Below are 16,086 nucleotides of genomic sequence, written 5' to 3'. Positions count from 1 at the left end.
GTTAGCATATGAGAACTCACCAGGATATTGTTTTGGTGTCAGCTCCAATTTATGAGACAACTGCATGGCTCCCGTGGAGTTATCTATTGTGTAAACTTGCACAGAGCCGCTAGAAGAGATAAGACATTTTATGCTCAAGTACTTTTAAAAAACTAAGTAACTCTTACAACACGTAAAAACTGGTATATAGGTTGTATAAAAGGGGCCCTCAGTTCACAAAAGTGCCTGACTCATAATTCATAAACACCAATGTATTTAAAAGCAGATTAAAAAAAGCAGTTTCAAGTTTACATTGTATTTAATAGATTAAATTCTTATCACAAAGCAAAAATAATTATACAATTAAACATGAGAGATTTTTAAATGGATATTAAACTAGTAAAAGATTAATGTTTTGTATTGAAGACTAGAGACTGACACACTCTGTCAGTTAACATTTAAAACAAGACAAATTTATGAAACTACCACTGCAATGAATACTATTTGGATCAATGAAAGCATTCTATATGTTGTAAATGTTTAAATGGATTCCAAGTCCATAATAATCCCCATAGAATACCTTTGGAATTGATGCACTATTTATTGTGTTGCCAGAAGTCTGTTTTATACTACCCCCTGTGGCAAATAAAGGGTGCTTTATTATTCAAAAAATAAAATAAAAAATAAGTACAAAATTGTAAAAAGGAGTAGAACTAAAAGAAAACAGTATTTAATTAAATATATGCCCAAAAGCAGACAGATAAGTGGAAGACTAAAATACAGATGGCCCAAATTCTTATAATCTGCTCTGAAAATAGCTACCCCATGGGTGAGACAAATTAATACCTGACAAGTGGAACTGAAATGGAAGGGCAAGACAGTAGCTTAGCATAACAGAGTTTCTATATTTTCAGCTTTTCGGTGAAAAAGATGCCCAGTCACCTAGCAAATTTGCTAAGTATCTCTTCCCAGCTTACATTCTATACTATAGAACTGAGTATTCTGTCAATAGTAGCTGTAATGTGTGTTCTCTAGTTATGTGTTGCCCCTTTTTAAAATGAGTAGGGCTATCTCATTCCAAACCAATCCTGCTAGTTTGAGATTGGGAAGAATCTCCTGAACCTGCTCCTGAAGCTTATTTAAAAAGTTTTAAAATTGGAAATAAGGTGGGAGTAAAGTGGCAGTTTCAAACATCAGAGTTCAACTGCTAGTTCACTGTCAGTGACTCCTCCTCTTTCCTCACACACTTATTCTACAAACTGTTGCATTTATAAGTACAGAAGAAAGAAAATAGACAAATGTCTATAAATGGTAGGAAAACTACAGGAGTGGCAAAACCCCTTTAGTTTTAAACAGCATTGTTTAATATTGATTAAAAAAGCATCAAAACAGGAGTTCAGATGTGATGAAAAAAAGGTGCATACGGTTTCATCTCAGAGAGTTTGTAGAGAGCAAATATGCATGTACATCCTAGTGTCCATTAGCTGCACAGCTCAGAGTTTTACTCTGTGGTAGTTGCCTCAAAGGAAATAATGTATTTATAATTAGACATGTAAAAATGTAAACTAAAATAATCTAAAAAAATACTAGAAGCAAGAACCACATTAGTGAAGTCACTTCCTTCACTCAAAGAAGCTGCCAATTGGAATAAGTCTCTACTGCTCTTTATAGTGGTATACTTTTCAAATGATTCAATGTTTACTGGGAAAAAAATAATAGAAACACCAACTGTACTGAAACTATCCTATCATATGTAAAATTGAGCACTTCAGTGGCAGTCCAAGATGCTGAGTATGTAACAAGATCAGATGATAGATCAGTAGAAAAATGGTACACTATTTATAGCTTTTCATGGTGTTTTTTCTAGTTGGGGGGATACAATGAAAATGAATCGTTCAATGTTAAAAAATGGTATAAAGTCCTTACTGTCCCCTCTAAACCTTGTCTTCACATTATTACATGGATATTCTGTTTCAAGTTTCAGCAGTACAGGCCACAAGGCTAAAAATAAATCAAGTTGGAGAAATTCTCTAAATAGCTTGCATTTTTATATTTGTATTTCCATTGTTAGTAACCAAGTGCAGTCCCACCATGGATTATAATTTTTTTAAGCCATAACTAATTTAAATTTTATACAACTACACAAAACTGCTTATTTAACTGTAGCAGCCAAAAGTTAAAAAAGCAAAACAGGCAATTCAGTCATTTAAATAAACGAAAAAAAATCTCATCCCAGAAATATGAGGTACTATTTTTATCTTCAAAAACTTTATTGGTAAAAATATGTTTGCTCTCAAGACGCAAGGAGAAAGCAATAGTCACAGTGCACTCGGTTATAAAAACATGCCACGCCACTCAAAAAATCTCAAGGGCAGCTCTGATGAGAGTGACAACTCAGGACAACAATTTTCTGAGAACAGAATAGGAACAGAGAAAATGGGGAACCCTGGTGTCTCACCCAAAGTGACAAGAATTCAATTTAAACATTTATATAGCATATTACATTAAAGAAATACCATAACCAGTAGCATTTTCCATATTTAGTCTGTATTACTGTGAGGTATTTATATTTCAGAGTTTACTTTGTAATATGCCCCTGGTATCCTCCTGTAAGCTTACAGCTTAATTTTTATTATAGAAAAAAATTAAAAATACTTCACTTGTGGGACACTGCTTCATTATATTGCAATTTAAGACATTTTTAAAATTTCCTTACAAGCCAGAGCAAAAGTTCCACCTACAATGGAACACCTATTCATTAGTTTACAAGTTCCCACAAAGCAACTTTGTACTCTGTGTTTCATTAAAAAACCCCAAACCTTTCCCATCAGACCTTTGGAGTAGCAATATAGAACTTACTTGGCACATCCAAATGCCATTAATCTGTATTTGTTATTTACTGCCACACAAGTTCCATCAAAAACATCTTGTGCCCAAACACCACGGAGCTGCTGCAAGGGGAATGGGGGAAAAAAAAAAAAAAAAAAAGGTTCAAGAGATGTTATTTACGTAGCATATTAATTCATCTAAGAGAGCCCAACCTGCATCCCTCCATACATGGACCTCCCACTGAATTCACAGATGTGACCAATGACAATAGAAGACCAGGGGTGCTCTGAGAGTGAAGGAGGAACTGCTGAGGAAGAGCAACTCCAAGGAGGAACTCCAAGAGGAATTAAAACCTACATTTTTAAAAATTTTAAGATGTCCCCTCTTTTTCAAGATAAAAATTATGTTTAGATAAATTTCTTTTCAAATGTATGCTATATCTTGATAGCCTGAAGCAAAGCATATCTGTCTTTTTCTTTTAAATATAGCAATAGAACAGTACATACTGAGCCGTCACTCTTGTTAGTTTCCGACTTTCACCACTTGAGAACACAGAATGTTTTGTAACATTTTTTAAAATGTTGGTCTCCATATTTTAATGGAGGCATTGAGACACTTCAGAAAATGAAGATGTTGACAAATTCCAAGTCAGATCTCTATTATTTTATCACAACTGTTAGTAAAATAGAATCACATTTCTATACTGGAAGAGTCCAGAATATTTTTAAAGGCACTGATGGTATGTTCTAAAAGTTTTTTTTAAATTACAGGAATCACAAATTATAAATCCACGTGGTGTCATTCCACTCTATGATTTTATAAAAAATATGCTAATGAGTGTGGAAGTTGCTTCATGCAACAGGTGTCTTGTAAGGTATCATTACAAAGCTTATGATTTACTGAATGTGTTCATCCTTTTTGTATGAATGTATCGTTCTTGTATCTAAAACTAGAAATATAAGATATAACTTTGAGGGCCTATTGTAATTATTCAAAGTGTGGGCCACTAATGGTGGTTTGGAATCTTAATGGCTCCCATTAACAAGGACAATTACCTGTAGATGGCTTTACCTCTAAGTTTTCCTGTATACCTGAGGGCTGGCAAGTGGGTAATGAAGTCTTACAGTGACATGTGATCATGTCACCTGAACTGGTATCCATCTTTAACCTTGTGCTTTTTCATTGAGAAGGAGGGTGGGAACCCAGAGGGACAAAGGATTTCCGCCTTATGCAAAAGATATATAAGTGGGTGGAACAGAACAAAGCGGGCGGCCATCATGAAAAATCCCCTAGCTACCACCTGAGCTGGAACAAGGGCTGTACCGGGGGAAGGACTGTGCCCAGACCAGGAAGGCATTCAGTCTGTGAAAGAAACTTATTGAAACATCTGAGGGTGAGATTTTATCTGTATTCAGTTTTATTACTGTACTAGACTTAGACTTGTGTGTTTTATTTTATTTTGCTTGGTAATTCACTTTGTTTTGTCTGTTACTACCTGGAACCACTTAAATCCTACTTTCTGTATTTAATAAAATCACTTTTTACTTATTAACCCAGGGTATGTATTAATACCAGGGTGGGGGTGGGGGGGACAGCTGTGCATCTCTCTTTATCAATGTTATAGAGGGCGAGCAATTTATAAGTTTACCCTGTATAAGCTTTATACAGGGTAAAACTGATTTATTTAGCGTTTGGACCCCATTGGGAGTTGAGCATCTGAGTGTTAAAGGCAGGAACGCTTCTTAAGTTGCTTTCAGCTAAGTCTGCAGCTTTGGGGCACGTGGTTCAGACCCCGAGTCTGTGTTGGAGCAGATTGGCGTGTCTGGCTCAACAAGACAGAGTGCTGGAGTCTCAAGTTGGCAGGGAAAGCAGGGGCAGAAGTCATCTTGGCACATCTCCTGGCAGTTCCCAAGGGGGTTTCTGTGATCCAACCCATCACACACGTAACAAGTGCAGTCTGCCTCAAAAACAAACGACATTCTCCATTTTTGCAGAGTTGGTGTAAAATTTAGTTAGGGCCATGAAATGTAAAAATGCCTGTGAAATTATTTGGGTTATGGGATTTAATTTAATGAGAGTTCTGGTTAAGCAAAGTAAAACAGGTTTGTAACATTTATCATAAATCATGTGCTTTTATGGCACTACAGAAAAATAAGCAGAATGTACCAAACAAGGACTCATGCAAATAAAAAGCAATACCAAATCCAAGCTGAAACTGATGGATCTAGATAATACTAAAAATGTAAGCTATATAAAATCCAGGAAGCTGAAAAAGCCTTTTGTAGAGAATAAAGTCAAGTAAGGAAATCTAACAATACAAAAGTTGAATACATTATTGAATATAGGTAAAAAGCCCTTAAATACCTGAATGTTAAGGAAAATAATTATTTTCCCCTGTATTGGTAGTTTATAGGTTAAATTAAAAGTGAAGAAAACATCTCAGAAAAGACCATAATTCTCTAATAGAAACATTAGAAATGATATCTGTAAAAGTGATAGGCACCTCTCAAAGCTCTTAAATCAGTGATTAGGCACAATACCACCTCTGAGGAATTGCACAGCTGGGGAAATCATCCATTTTATTATTCCCTGTTTATAGCTGGTAACAGGAAATCAGTTGCAGAAACAGGAATAAAACCCCAGAACTGGAAACAAAGGGACAGATCCTGAGCTGTTATAAATTGTAACAGTTCCATCGACTTAAAGAAAAATATGACAATTTTCACCTGTTCTCTATCTGCCCCCAGATCTCTTAGCATCCTGTCCTGTGCTTTCCCACAAGGCCACACTTCCTGCCCTAAAAATAATTATTAATTCAAGTGATTTTTATGGACTACAGTAGTTTTATTTGTCCATATTACTAGCTATGTTAGTAGAAGTGGCTCTACAACGAATATTGAAGAATTCAGATGAACATAAAGAACTCATTTAAAAATGAAAAATTAACATCAAGAGACGGGAAAAAACGAACAGTCGCAAAAACTGAAACCGTTACAAAGAAAAATGTGTCATAAAAGCAGTAAGTAAACTGTACCTCAGCAGTGAATCTACTTGATATTGGTGTAATGAAACCAACTCTGCCATCATTAAAAACAGCAGCAAACCCATCAAGTGTGGCACAATATTCCATATCTTTAATGTGTACATCTTCAAAGCCCAAGAATGAACCTACTGATGAAACAAGAACAATTGTTAAGAACCGTCATCACAATCATATTGTTAGCCAGAGTTTACAATCTTTCAAGTATTCTCTCTGTGTGTAACAGGATCTCAGTGCAATAGGCTAGATTGTCTATATTTACCGAAGGGGAAAAAAACAAAAAAAAAAAAAAAACCTTCTCTCCTCTTCAGTTGTTAGAGCAGAAAAAGATATCAGACTTAGATTTTTGGCATAGAAGGTATTTTTCCATAGTATCTAACCAATAAATGGGGGATGGGGATGGTAAAGTACCTCGAGAAGACTGCAGGTCCACAGAAAATGGTACTGTAGATAGGTTGATGGCCTTCCTTCCATTTGTCATGCCATCCCAGTGAATAAGATGGAGCAATCCATCAGCAGTAGCAACCAGTAGATCCTCCAGCATGGACTGCAAACTGAGGAAAAGAAATTGTTACTCTCCAGAGATGTGTTGTCTAAACCAAACTCCGAGGACTATTCATGTAACAAAAACACGACTTTATAACACTGTAGATAACAGATGTCTGGAAGGTTTCAGAGTAGCAGCCGTGTTAGTCTGTATTCGCCAAAAGAAAAGGAGTACTTGTGGCACCTTAGAGGCTAACAAATTTATTTGAACATAAGCTTTCGTGAGCTACATCCGATGAAGTGAGCTGTAGCTCACGAAAGCTTATGCTCAAATAAATTTGTTAGTCTCTAAGGTGCCACAAGTACTCCTTTTCTAGATGTCTGGAAGCAGTTAAGTTACTCTGTGGAAGATGTAGCATGCAGTTAAAAAGTTTATCAAGATATTGAACTAACAAAATATCAGAAGTGTTTCCACTTCTCCAAGAATTCAGAGTTGTTCATGAACACTGAATGGATAAATTAGTAGTATTACGGATAGCTGAACCCCTGATGAAGACTATTTTCTTTTTGTGAAAGTGAAAGAAATGTGTAAAATTACTGAATTAACAATTATTTAATCATACCAGATTACTGATATTCATAATTATAAAACCAGAAGGACCACTGTGATCATCTTGTCTGAGCTCTTGTATAACAAAGGCCCTAGGACTTCCCTGAATTAATTCCTGTTTGAAGAGGAGTTTATCTTATCAAGGCTTTATGTGACAGCTGCTAATCTGAGACCTATACCTATTGGCCAGAGTGAAAAATACCTGTTGCTGCTAAACCCCCTCCCAAAAGCCAGGCTCCCTACAATTTAAAATGGCTAAGACCTGTATGCTGTATTACGCACTGTACTGAATTTTCACTTGCATTTAAAAAAAATAAATAGCTTTTGTTACACTTTCTTTGTCTGTCTGGCTTCAGTTCAGTTTCTTTCCTATAGCAGAACAGTGTCTCTTTCTACCCCTCCCCAAGTTTTCAGTGTTTTCTTCCTTTCTTCTTCTCCTTTTCTCACTCCCTATCACTCTTCCTTTCAAAATCATGTTTCCTATCTCCTACCTATATTCTCTCCCCATCTCCCTCAATCTTGTATTTCCTCTACAACCTTCTCACTCTTCTACCCATCCACCAATGCACACCAATTAATTTTCATCCCCCTTCCACAAGGATTTAGGAATTTTACCAGACACCTAAATAGCAAAAGGCTACAAAGCAAAAGATCACAAAAATCTGGAGGGGTGCTCTTACCCACATCGAACACCATTCGATGAGAAATCTCCAGCTGGGAAAAGAGACAATACCAGGATTCTGACCCAGGATGCTGTCCATGGACTATTTAGGCACTTGTAGGTGTTTGATAAAGCTGAGTGCCCATCCCTCCCTGCATCCAGAACCTCCTGGCTTTCTACAAAAGGTGGGCAAAAGGGTATGTGCTACCCTACATCTCTCAGCCTCCAATTCTAGCCTCCTACACACTGAATGGTTCTCTTTTCTGCTACTGCCCTGTTTTCTTACATCCAGCAGAGTGAAGGTGATTAGATTCTTTTCAAATTCACTGCTGCTCACAGGATATCGAATAGCAGCAGCTAAAACTAACAAAACTCTGACCAGTTTGAACTCTGCTTCAGAGTTGTAAAGCTCTGAGACAGATGTAACAGAACTGTTTGCATGCAGACATAGGAAGACATTTTATCAGCGTATACTCTGATTATGTGTGTTTCACTATCAACAGCCTAGAAACTGAATTTTCTCAAATGAAGTCCTAGAATCGGCAGAAGATGAGGGTGCCCAGAAAGATTCCTTCTCATTGTGGAATTAACATATCATTCCACCTCAAAGGCAAAGAATCACTCCAAAGATGTTTATTTTCTCCCAAACAAATACTTTATATGCCCTCTGAACCCAGTGCCAAATTCTACATAGAAGCACACAAGCCAAATACACAATTTATATTGGAGACACTGAAATCTTTTGCTAAATTTATTCCGATTTCTAAAGCTATTTGAGTTTTCATAATCATGTTATCACAATTACTGTATGTTTTATATTCAAATGTATAATACATATACAAAGTTAAAATTATTAATTTTTTCACCTACTGTAAATACTTTTCAAAATTTCCCACAGAATTTTAAGAAGTGGTGAGGGTAAAAACCATTCAAGCTACAACATGAGAAAATCTGTGGTCGCTTGCTATAACTAAAAAAAACACCTGAAGCAGCACTACCCATTTAATTCCACAACACACGATTCATAACTTAGTAAAAATTAAAACATTGATTTGTGTTCCTTAAATATTTGCAGAATGAGTCAGAAACAGAGGTTTCCTTTCTACAAAACTATGCATATAGTATACATTACGTATATAGTTAAGTACACACAAGCACCCCTGAAAATGGGAAGCTAAATGGAAGTTAAAACTCAGCTCTGACTTCTGTTTATATTTCCTCTCTCCATCTTCTTTCACTTATTTTTGTGCCTTCTTCCATGCCACCCCTACACTTGGAACTTCCTTTTGCACATCTGTGAATCATGTAACCACTCTTTTCTTTCAAGTCCCATCTGAAAAAAAAATCACTTCCATAAAACCCACAGACACTACCCCACAGTGCTACAGCTTAAAAAAGTCACACCTATTATAAACAATCCAGACTGGATTTTTTTCTGAGTAACCCAGTGCGCTTAAATTTATGATGTTTGTTTAGACTGTGAGCCTCTCAGGGCAGAAAATAGGTTTTTCATCTTGTATTAATGCTGAGCACTGTGTGGACACTTCAATCTAGTACCTATCAGCGTTGGGGAAGGGGGAAGAGTGTGCTTACCAATGGAAGAAGGAAGCTTTCCCTGCACTTATTAGGTCAAGTTCTCCACTCAGCCTTTGTCTCTGCTCTAGCAGGTTTAGTCGGTATGAGAACTGGTACCACTGTTTATGTATACCATACTACTCTGTATTTTGCATGAGCCAGACAGAATATAGAAAAGCTATTTGAAAAATAGCTAAGAGTTTCTAAAGGGTGTGCAGATGTGCAGCAGCAGTGCGAATAATTTTTTTTTTACACCTGTGCAGGATGCCTACATTAGATGTTTGTACTGATTCTGCTACACCAGGGCAAAAAATCCACACAATAGACAAGACCTATAGACAAGCGCCGAGACAAAATATTCATGCAAATAAGCTTCCACTTTCCAACTACCAATTAGCAACTTAGATTTTACTTTCTTTGATCTATTTTTTTAATCTATTTTCTTGTTCCACTCCCCCTAACTTCCCCCTCCCCCAAATAAACACATGTATGATTATGTACCACACCTGGTGATAGATGCTTGCAAATCCAGCACTTTCTTCATCTCTAGATTTAACGAAGGAGCACATTGCTCTTCCTTATAACGTGGTGTCCCTTTCACATGTGGGCTTCCTCTACAAGAAACATCAAACATTAAATTGAAATAAACTGCTTGCGTCTCAAGTGGTAATGATTATACAGATCCACATTTCTCACTCAGTTTTTTCTCTTGAAGTATAACTACAGATGCTTACTTAAGAATAACTGACACCGGCAAAGTTAAGTATTTTGAATGCAGTTTTGATACATTCACATTAGATTTATTCTTAGTCACATGATCCTAGTCCAGCCTGAATATTAGAGATACTTAAGCCTTGATAATTTTCATTAATAACCCGAGTATCTGTCTGAATGCTGTTTATTAGTATGCGACTATATACCAATTTTGATTTAGTGTATTTTATAAAATTAATGGTACCTTTCATATGAAACTTCTCTATAAAGTTTACTACTAAATCTTTTCTGAGAGGTGAAGAGATTCCAATTCTCATGGTGATCCTGAAGAATGCAGTTTTGCAAACAATGACTTAGCAGGTCTCTGTTGTATTACAGAGGTTAACACGATTCAAGCATTTCAACAATGCTTTTCAGAGGACTCAACATTTATCCCAACATTAATTCTGCATCACACCTCAAGTAGGAAAGCATTTATTCCTTCACACATGGGAAAATGTGAAGCATGCAGGTCCCACAATGAGTCAGTGGCAGAGCTAGAAGAACAAAAAGAAAAGGAGAACTTGTGGCACCTTAGAGACTAACAAATTTATTTGAGCATAAGCTTTTGAGAGCTACAGCTCACTTCATCGGAGCAGTCCAACTACCAGTCCCTGGCTTTAAGCAGCAGACCATCAGGTCAAGCACCCTCCAGATGCGAAATGCTTTATCTTAACATTTTTTTCAAGTTTCACATCCCCACTTCTTCCCTGCTAGCCATAAACTTGCAGTTATTTTAAACCTCAGCTCAATCCTGATGAAATGCAACACAAAATGCTGTAATTTTCATATTAAACTACCACGTTGCAGGAGCACTTCTGCAAACCATCCAAAATCCAGAGTTTTGTGAAGCTATCACAACAGAAACTAATTCAAGTATGGCCAAGTGTTAAGTACATGTATAGTTATGATTCATAAACACAAAATTCTACGCAAAAAATAACCTCAGGTTTGTTTGAAAAAAGTCACAAGAGGAAGAAAATTTGTCAGATAAGTTTAACATTACCACAACGGCCTAAACTTTACCCCACTGCTTAAGCATTGCAGAAAACATTGCCCTTTGGGTGCGATACTCTCTCAATTACCATATTCTCTAGATTCACCTCACAGCTTTTGTTTATAAATATTATGTTGTGTTTTAACAAATGAAGGTAGCAAATACAGCATAGACCGCCTCATAATTCACTGTTATCTACCATTCCATTGGTTGTTCCTGTAATGTCAACTCACAGGAGTGCAGCTCTACCCTACTCTTCCAATGACAGAGCTACATCTATAGCACAGCACTGGTTTTCAGCCAGGGGTACACGTACCACTTGGGTATGCAGAGCTCTTCCTGGGGTACATCAACTCATCTAGATATTTGCCTAGTTTTACAACAGGCTACAGAAAAAGCAGTAATGAAGTCAGTACAAGCTGAAGCTTTATACAGAGAATGACTTGCTTATACTGCTCTGTATACTATACATTGGAATGCAAGTTCAATATTTATTTTATAATTATATGGTGTCAAATATAAAGGGAAGGGTAAACAACTTTAAATCCCTCCTGGCCAGAGGAAAAACCCTTTCACCTTAAAGGGTTAAGAAGCTAAGACAACGTCGCTGGCACCTGACCAAAATGACCAATGAGGAGACAAGATACTTTCAAAGCTGGGGGGGAGGGAGAACAAAGGGTTCTCTGTGTTTTTTTTTTTTTTTTGGCCAGGACCAGAGCAGGAATGCAGGTCAGAACTCCTGTAAAGGGTTAATAAGCAATCTAGTTAGATATGCATTAGATTCTATTTTGTTTAAATGGCTGATAAAATAAGTTGTGCTGAATGGAATGTATATTCCTGGGGTTTTTTTTTTGTGTGTGTGTCTTTTTGTAACTTAAGGTTTTGCCTAGAGGGATTCTCTATGTTTTGAATCTGATTACCCTGTAAGGTATTTACCATTCTGATTTTACAAAGGTGATTCTTTTACTTTTTCTTTAATTAAAATTCTTCTTTTAAGAACCTGATTGCTTTTTCATTGTTCTTAAGATCCAAGGGTTTGTGTCTGTGTTCACCTATGCAAATTGGTGAGGATTTTTTTTTTTTTTTTTTTTTTTTTTAAAAAAAGCCTTCCCCAGGCAAGGGGGTGTAGGGCTTGGGGGGAAAAGACGTTTCCAAGTGGGCTCTTTCCCTGTTATATTTGTTAAATGCTTGGTGGTGGCAGCAGCAATAAGGTCCAGGGACAAAAGGTAAAATAGTTTGTACCTTGGGGAAGTTTTAACCTAAGCTGGTAAAAATAAGCTTATGGGGTTTTTCCATGCAGATCCCCACATCTGTACTCTAGAGTTCAGAGTGGGGAAGGAACCTTGACATATGGTAAAAATGAGAAAGCGAGTGATTTTTCGGTAATAGTATGCTGTGACACTTTTGTATTTTTATGTCCGATTTTGTAACGAGTATTCAAGACAAATCAGAAAGGGGTACAATAGTCTGAAAGGTTGAGAGCCACTGAACTCTAGTAAAGAGGAAATTTCAAGAAAAAAGCTACTGTACACACACTTTCTACATATATAATGTTAACTCTGCTTAGCAAGGAAGTCTTTCGCAGCCCTCATAGAAGTATACAATACAAACACTGACATCTGGAGCCAGTTAATATGAATGCATTGTTTCTGCAGAACAGCAGATCTCTCTTGGAAGAGAATACAAATGATACAGATTAAAAGCAAAAACACTGAAGGCATCACAGCTTGCTGGAAAAGGAACACGAAATCTCAGTTTGTGTATGCAGACATAGCTCCTTTGAAAAACAAATCTCAAACCACAAAGCACCTTTTTCAAAAAGAAAAGTGATCATTGGTAAGTGATAATTTTGAACTGTATTTACCACTAATTCCACTATTCTATTCACCATTAATTACTGCTCATTAAATTAACTGCTGATTATAATTTTGCAAATAGAATGCATCTCCTATTATCCAAACACAAAGGGACACACAGATCACAGTTTCATGAATTAAACAAAAATATGTTTTAAATTAACATTGTAATCTCTTCTTTCTGTGTTCATTGAAAAATTTTTTTTCTAATTCTTACATGTCAGATTCTCTGTCTTAAAAGATAAACACTTTCTTGTATAATACAAATACAGTTTAAGGTGGTTTATTAAAATCCAGAAGTATACGGTGTTCAGAAATGACGGACATTTTCATGAGTCGGTTTTACTATTTAAATCACTTTGACCTTTAAACCATGAATGCATGTTGCTGACAGAAGCAGGAAGGAATGTTTCTGTGTTGCCACATCAGCAGCTACTGCACTTCTATTCAAATTCTAAGTAACTGCAGTGATTTCATACAAGCACTGAAGAGGGATGAAAACATTTTCCAAAAGCCGAAGAACTTGAGTCTATGAGCTTATAAACACATTTTCTGCAGAACTCTACTTGCATTAAAATGTACAGGGAAAAAATCCTTGCTGACGAAATAGGTTAATGGGGGGGGGGGGGGTTGTTTTGTTTTTTGCTTCTTTATAGGGTAAGCAGAAGGCCCAAAAGGTTTCTCCGTTTGTTTCTCTCCACTGGGAATTCACATCTTGACTAGTGCCCTGGATGACTGAAGGCCTGGCAGAATTATGTCAGATGCCATGAAAGAAACCTAAGAGATAAAAATTGGGTTTTATTCATTATTTAAAACTTCTGATTTTGGTTTTGTTAGTTAATAAATATAAGTACAGAATCATAGAAATGTAAGAGCAGAAGGGACCTCCAGAGGTCATCATCTAGTGAGTCCACCCCCTGAGCTGAGCCAGGAACAAGTATATCTAGACCAACCCAGACAACCCATTCTTAAAAATCTCCAAAACTGGCGATTCCACAACCTCCCCTGGTAATGTATTCAAGTATACTTATAGTTAGATAGTTTTTCCTAATATCTAATCTAAAACTCCCTTGCTGCAAATAAGATTACTTCTTGCCCTACCTTCAGTGGACATGGAGAACAACTGATCACCATCCTCTTTATAACTGCTCTGAACATATCGGAAGACTTATCAGGTCTCTCCCCCAGCCCAGTCTTTTCTCAAGGCTAAATATTCCCAAATTTCAGGGGTTTTTTGCTCCCCCCCCCAATCTTTCCTCATAGGTCAGATTTTCTAAACCTTTAAATCATTTTTGCTGGGCTCCTCTGGACTCTCTCTCTCATTTATCCACATCTGTCTTAAAATGTACTGCCCAAAACTGGACACAATACTCCAGCTAAGGACTCACCAACATTCGACAGAATGGGTCAGTTACCTCTCATGTCTTCCATATGACACTTATGTTAATACATACCATAATGATATTGGGCCTTTTTTGCCACTGCATTACACTATTGGCTCATACTCAATTTGTGATTCACTATAACCTCCAGATCCTTTTCTGCAGTACTACCTAGCCACTTATTCCCCATTTCATATTTGTGCACTCAATTTTTCCTTCCTAAGTATAATACTTTGCACTTGTCTTTACTGAATTTCATCCTGTTGATTACTGGCCAATTCTCCAATGTACCAAGGTTATACTGAATTCTAAGCCTGTCCTCCAAAGTGCTTGCAAACCTTCCCAGTTTGGTGTCCTCTTCAAATTTTATTAGCATACTCTCCACTCCATTAATGAAAATACTGATCAGGATTGGACCCAGGACAGACTCCTCAGGGACCCCACTAGATTCACCCTCCCAGTCTGACAACAAGTCATTGATAACTACTCTAAGTACGGTTTTTCAACCAGCTGTGCACCCACCTTATAGTAATTCCATTTAGATCACACTTCTCTTGTTTTATTATGAGAATTTAATGCGGGATCGTGTCAAAAACCTCACTAAAAATAAAGATACATCACGTCTATCACTTCCCCCATGCCTATCAAAGAAGGAAATTAGGGGCTAGTGCCTGATTTATTCTTGACAAATTTATGTTGCAATTATGTGTCACCTAGTATCCTGTAGGAGCTTTTACAAACTGATTGTTTAATAATTTGTTCCAGTATCTTTCCAGGTATCAAAGATAGGCTGACTAGTTTATAATTCCCTGGGTCCTCATTGCTCCTCCTTCTAAAGGTAAAGATTGTGTTTGCCCTTCTCTAGTCCTCCATGAGCTCTTGAAGATAATTGTTACTGGTTCTGAGACTGCTCCAACTAATTCCTCAAGTATTCTAGGCTGAATTTTGTCAAGTCCTGTCAACTTGAATAAATATAACTCATCTAAATATTCTTTAGCCTGTTCTTTCCATATTCTGGCTTGTGTTCCTTTTCTCTTCTTATTAATGAAAAAAGAAAAGGAGTACTTGTGGCACCTTAGAGACTAACAAATTTATGTGAGCATAAGTGAGCTCACGAAAGCTTATGCTCAAATAAATTTGTTAGTCTCTAAGGTGCCACAAGTACTCCTTTTCTTTTTGCGAATACAGACTAACACGGCTGCTACTCTGAAACCTCTTCTTATTAATGCTAAGCATGTTAAACATCCACTCACAATTAACCCTCTTATTGAGGGGAAAATAGGCATTAAACACCTCAGCCTGTCAAAAATTTAACATGCCTGATCGTTAAAAGTGAAGACCTAAGAATACTTCCATTACATCAGTATGATTCAAGGAAGGCCCTCAGAAAGACAAAATTTTATGTCCCTCATATTTCTATGGTAAAATATAAGAATGGGGGAAGGGAACTGCAACTTTCAGGCCTTCTTTAATACATCATAAAGAATCAAAGAGAGGCACAAATTCTTATCCTGATAAGATTTCAGACCACAGAATAATTCCTTAAAGATACTTTACTTGTAACTCAATGTCATGTCACCTATGATGCATCGATTTCACTGCAGAGCTAAGATCATGAGTACTATATGGTTATTATAGAGCTAACAGAAGCACCTTCCAAATTATGACATTCATATTTTAAGTGAAGACTTTTTTAACTTGGTGTAAAATGACTAAATTGTTTAAAGATAATTCCTATTTAATTGCTGCACCTCTTCTCTCCAAAATCTCACACTTGTCTTCATCCTTCCCCATCTCCAACCCCATTCCTTCTTGCAGGTCAGCATCACTGTCCTCCCCAGACCAATACCTTGGTTTCCATTTTGTTTCCGAACAATGCAGGTATATCCTCTAAACAAGGGCAGGAAATCTAAACAAC

The 16,086-nt window shown here is 36.8% G+C and overlaps 1 protein-coding gene across 6 annotated transcripts in view; it reads right to left on the bottom strand.

Annotated features, from left to right (window-relative positions):
- RIC1 (RIC1 homolog, RAB6A GEF complex partner 1) overlaps positions 1-16,086 on the bottom strand; it is an 85,959-nt gene that overhangs the window by 32,250 nt on the left and 37,623 nt on the right. For 2 of the 6 annotated variants that reach the window (XM_038401180.2, XM_043515546.1), the window contains exons 4-8: positions 9,687-9,794; positions 6,260-6,402; positions 5,843-5,979; positions 2,839-2,930; positions 21-109 (exon numbers count right to left, since the gene is read on the bottom strand). In XM_038401180.2, the coding sequence (XP_038257108.1) occupies positions 21-109; positions 2,839-2,930; positions 5,843-5,979; positions 6,260-6,402; positions 9,687-9,794 (569 nt within the window). Of the gene's footprint in view, positions 1-20; positions 110-2,838; positions 2,931-5,842; positions 5,980-6,259; positions 6,403-9,686; positions 9,795-16,086 lie in introns of those variants that run through there. The other 4 variants (XM_043515547.1, XM_038401181.2, XM_038401183.2 and 1 more) reach the window with 3 other exon arrangements.

This window comes from Dermochelys coriacea, chromosome 5 (genome assembly GCF_009764565.3).
Source record: "Dermochelys coriacea isolate rDerCor1 chromosome 5, rDerCor1.pri.v4, whole genome shotgun sequence".
Lineage (NCBI taxonomy): Eukaryota > Metazoa > Chordata > Testudines > Dermochelyidae > Dermochelys > Dermochelys coriacea.
This window is presented reverse-complemented; position numbering and strand designations above follow the sequence as displayed.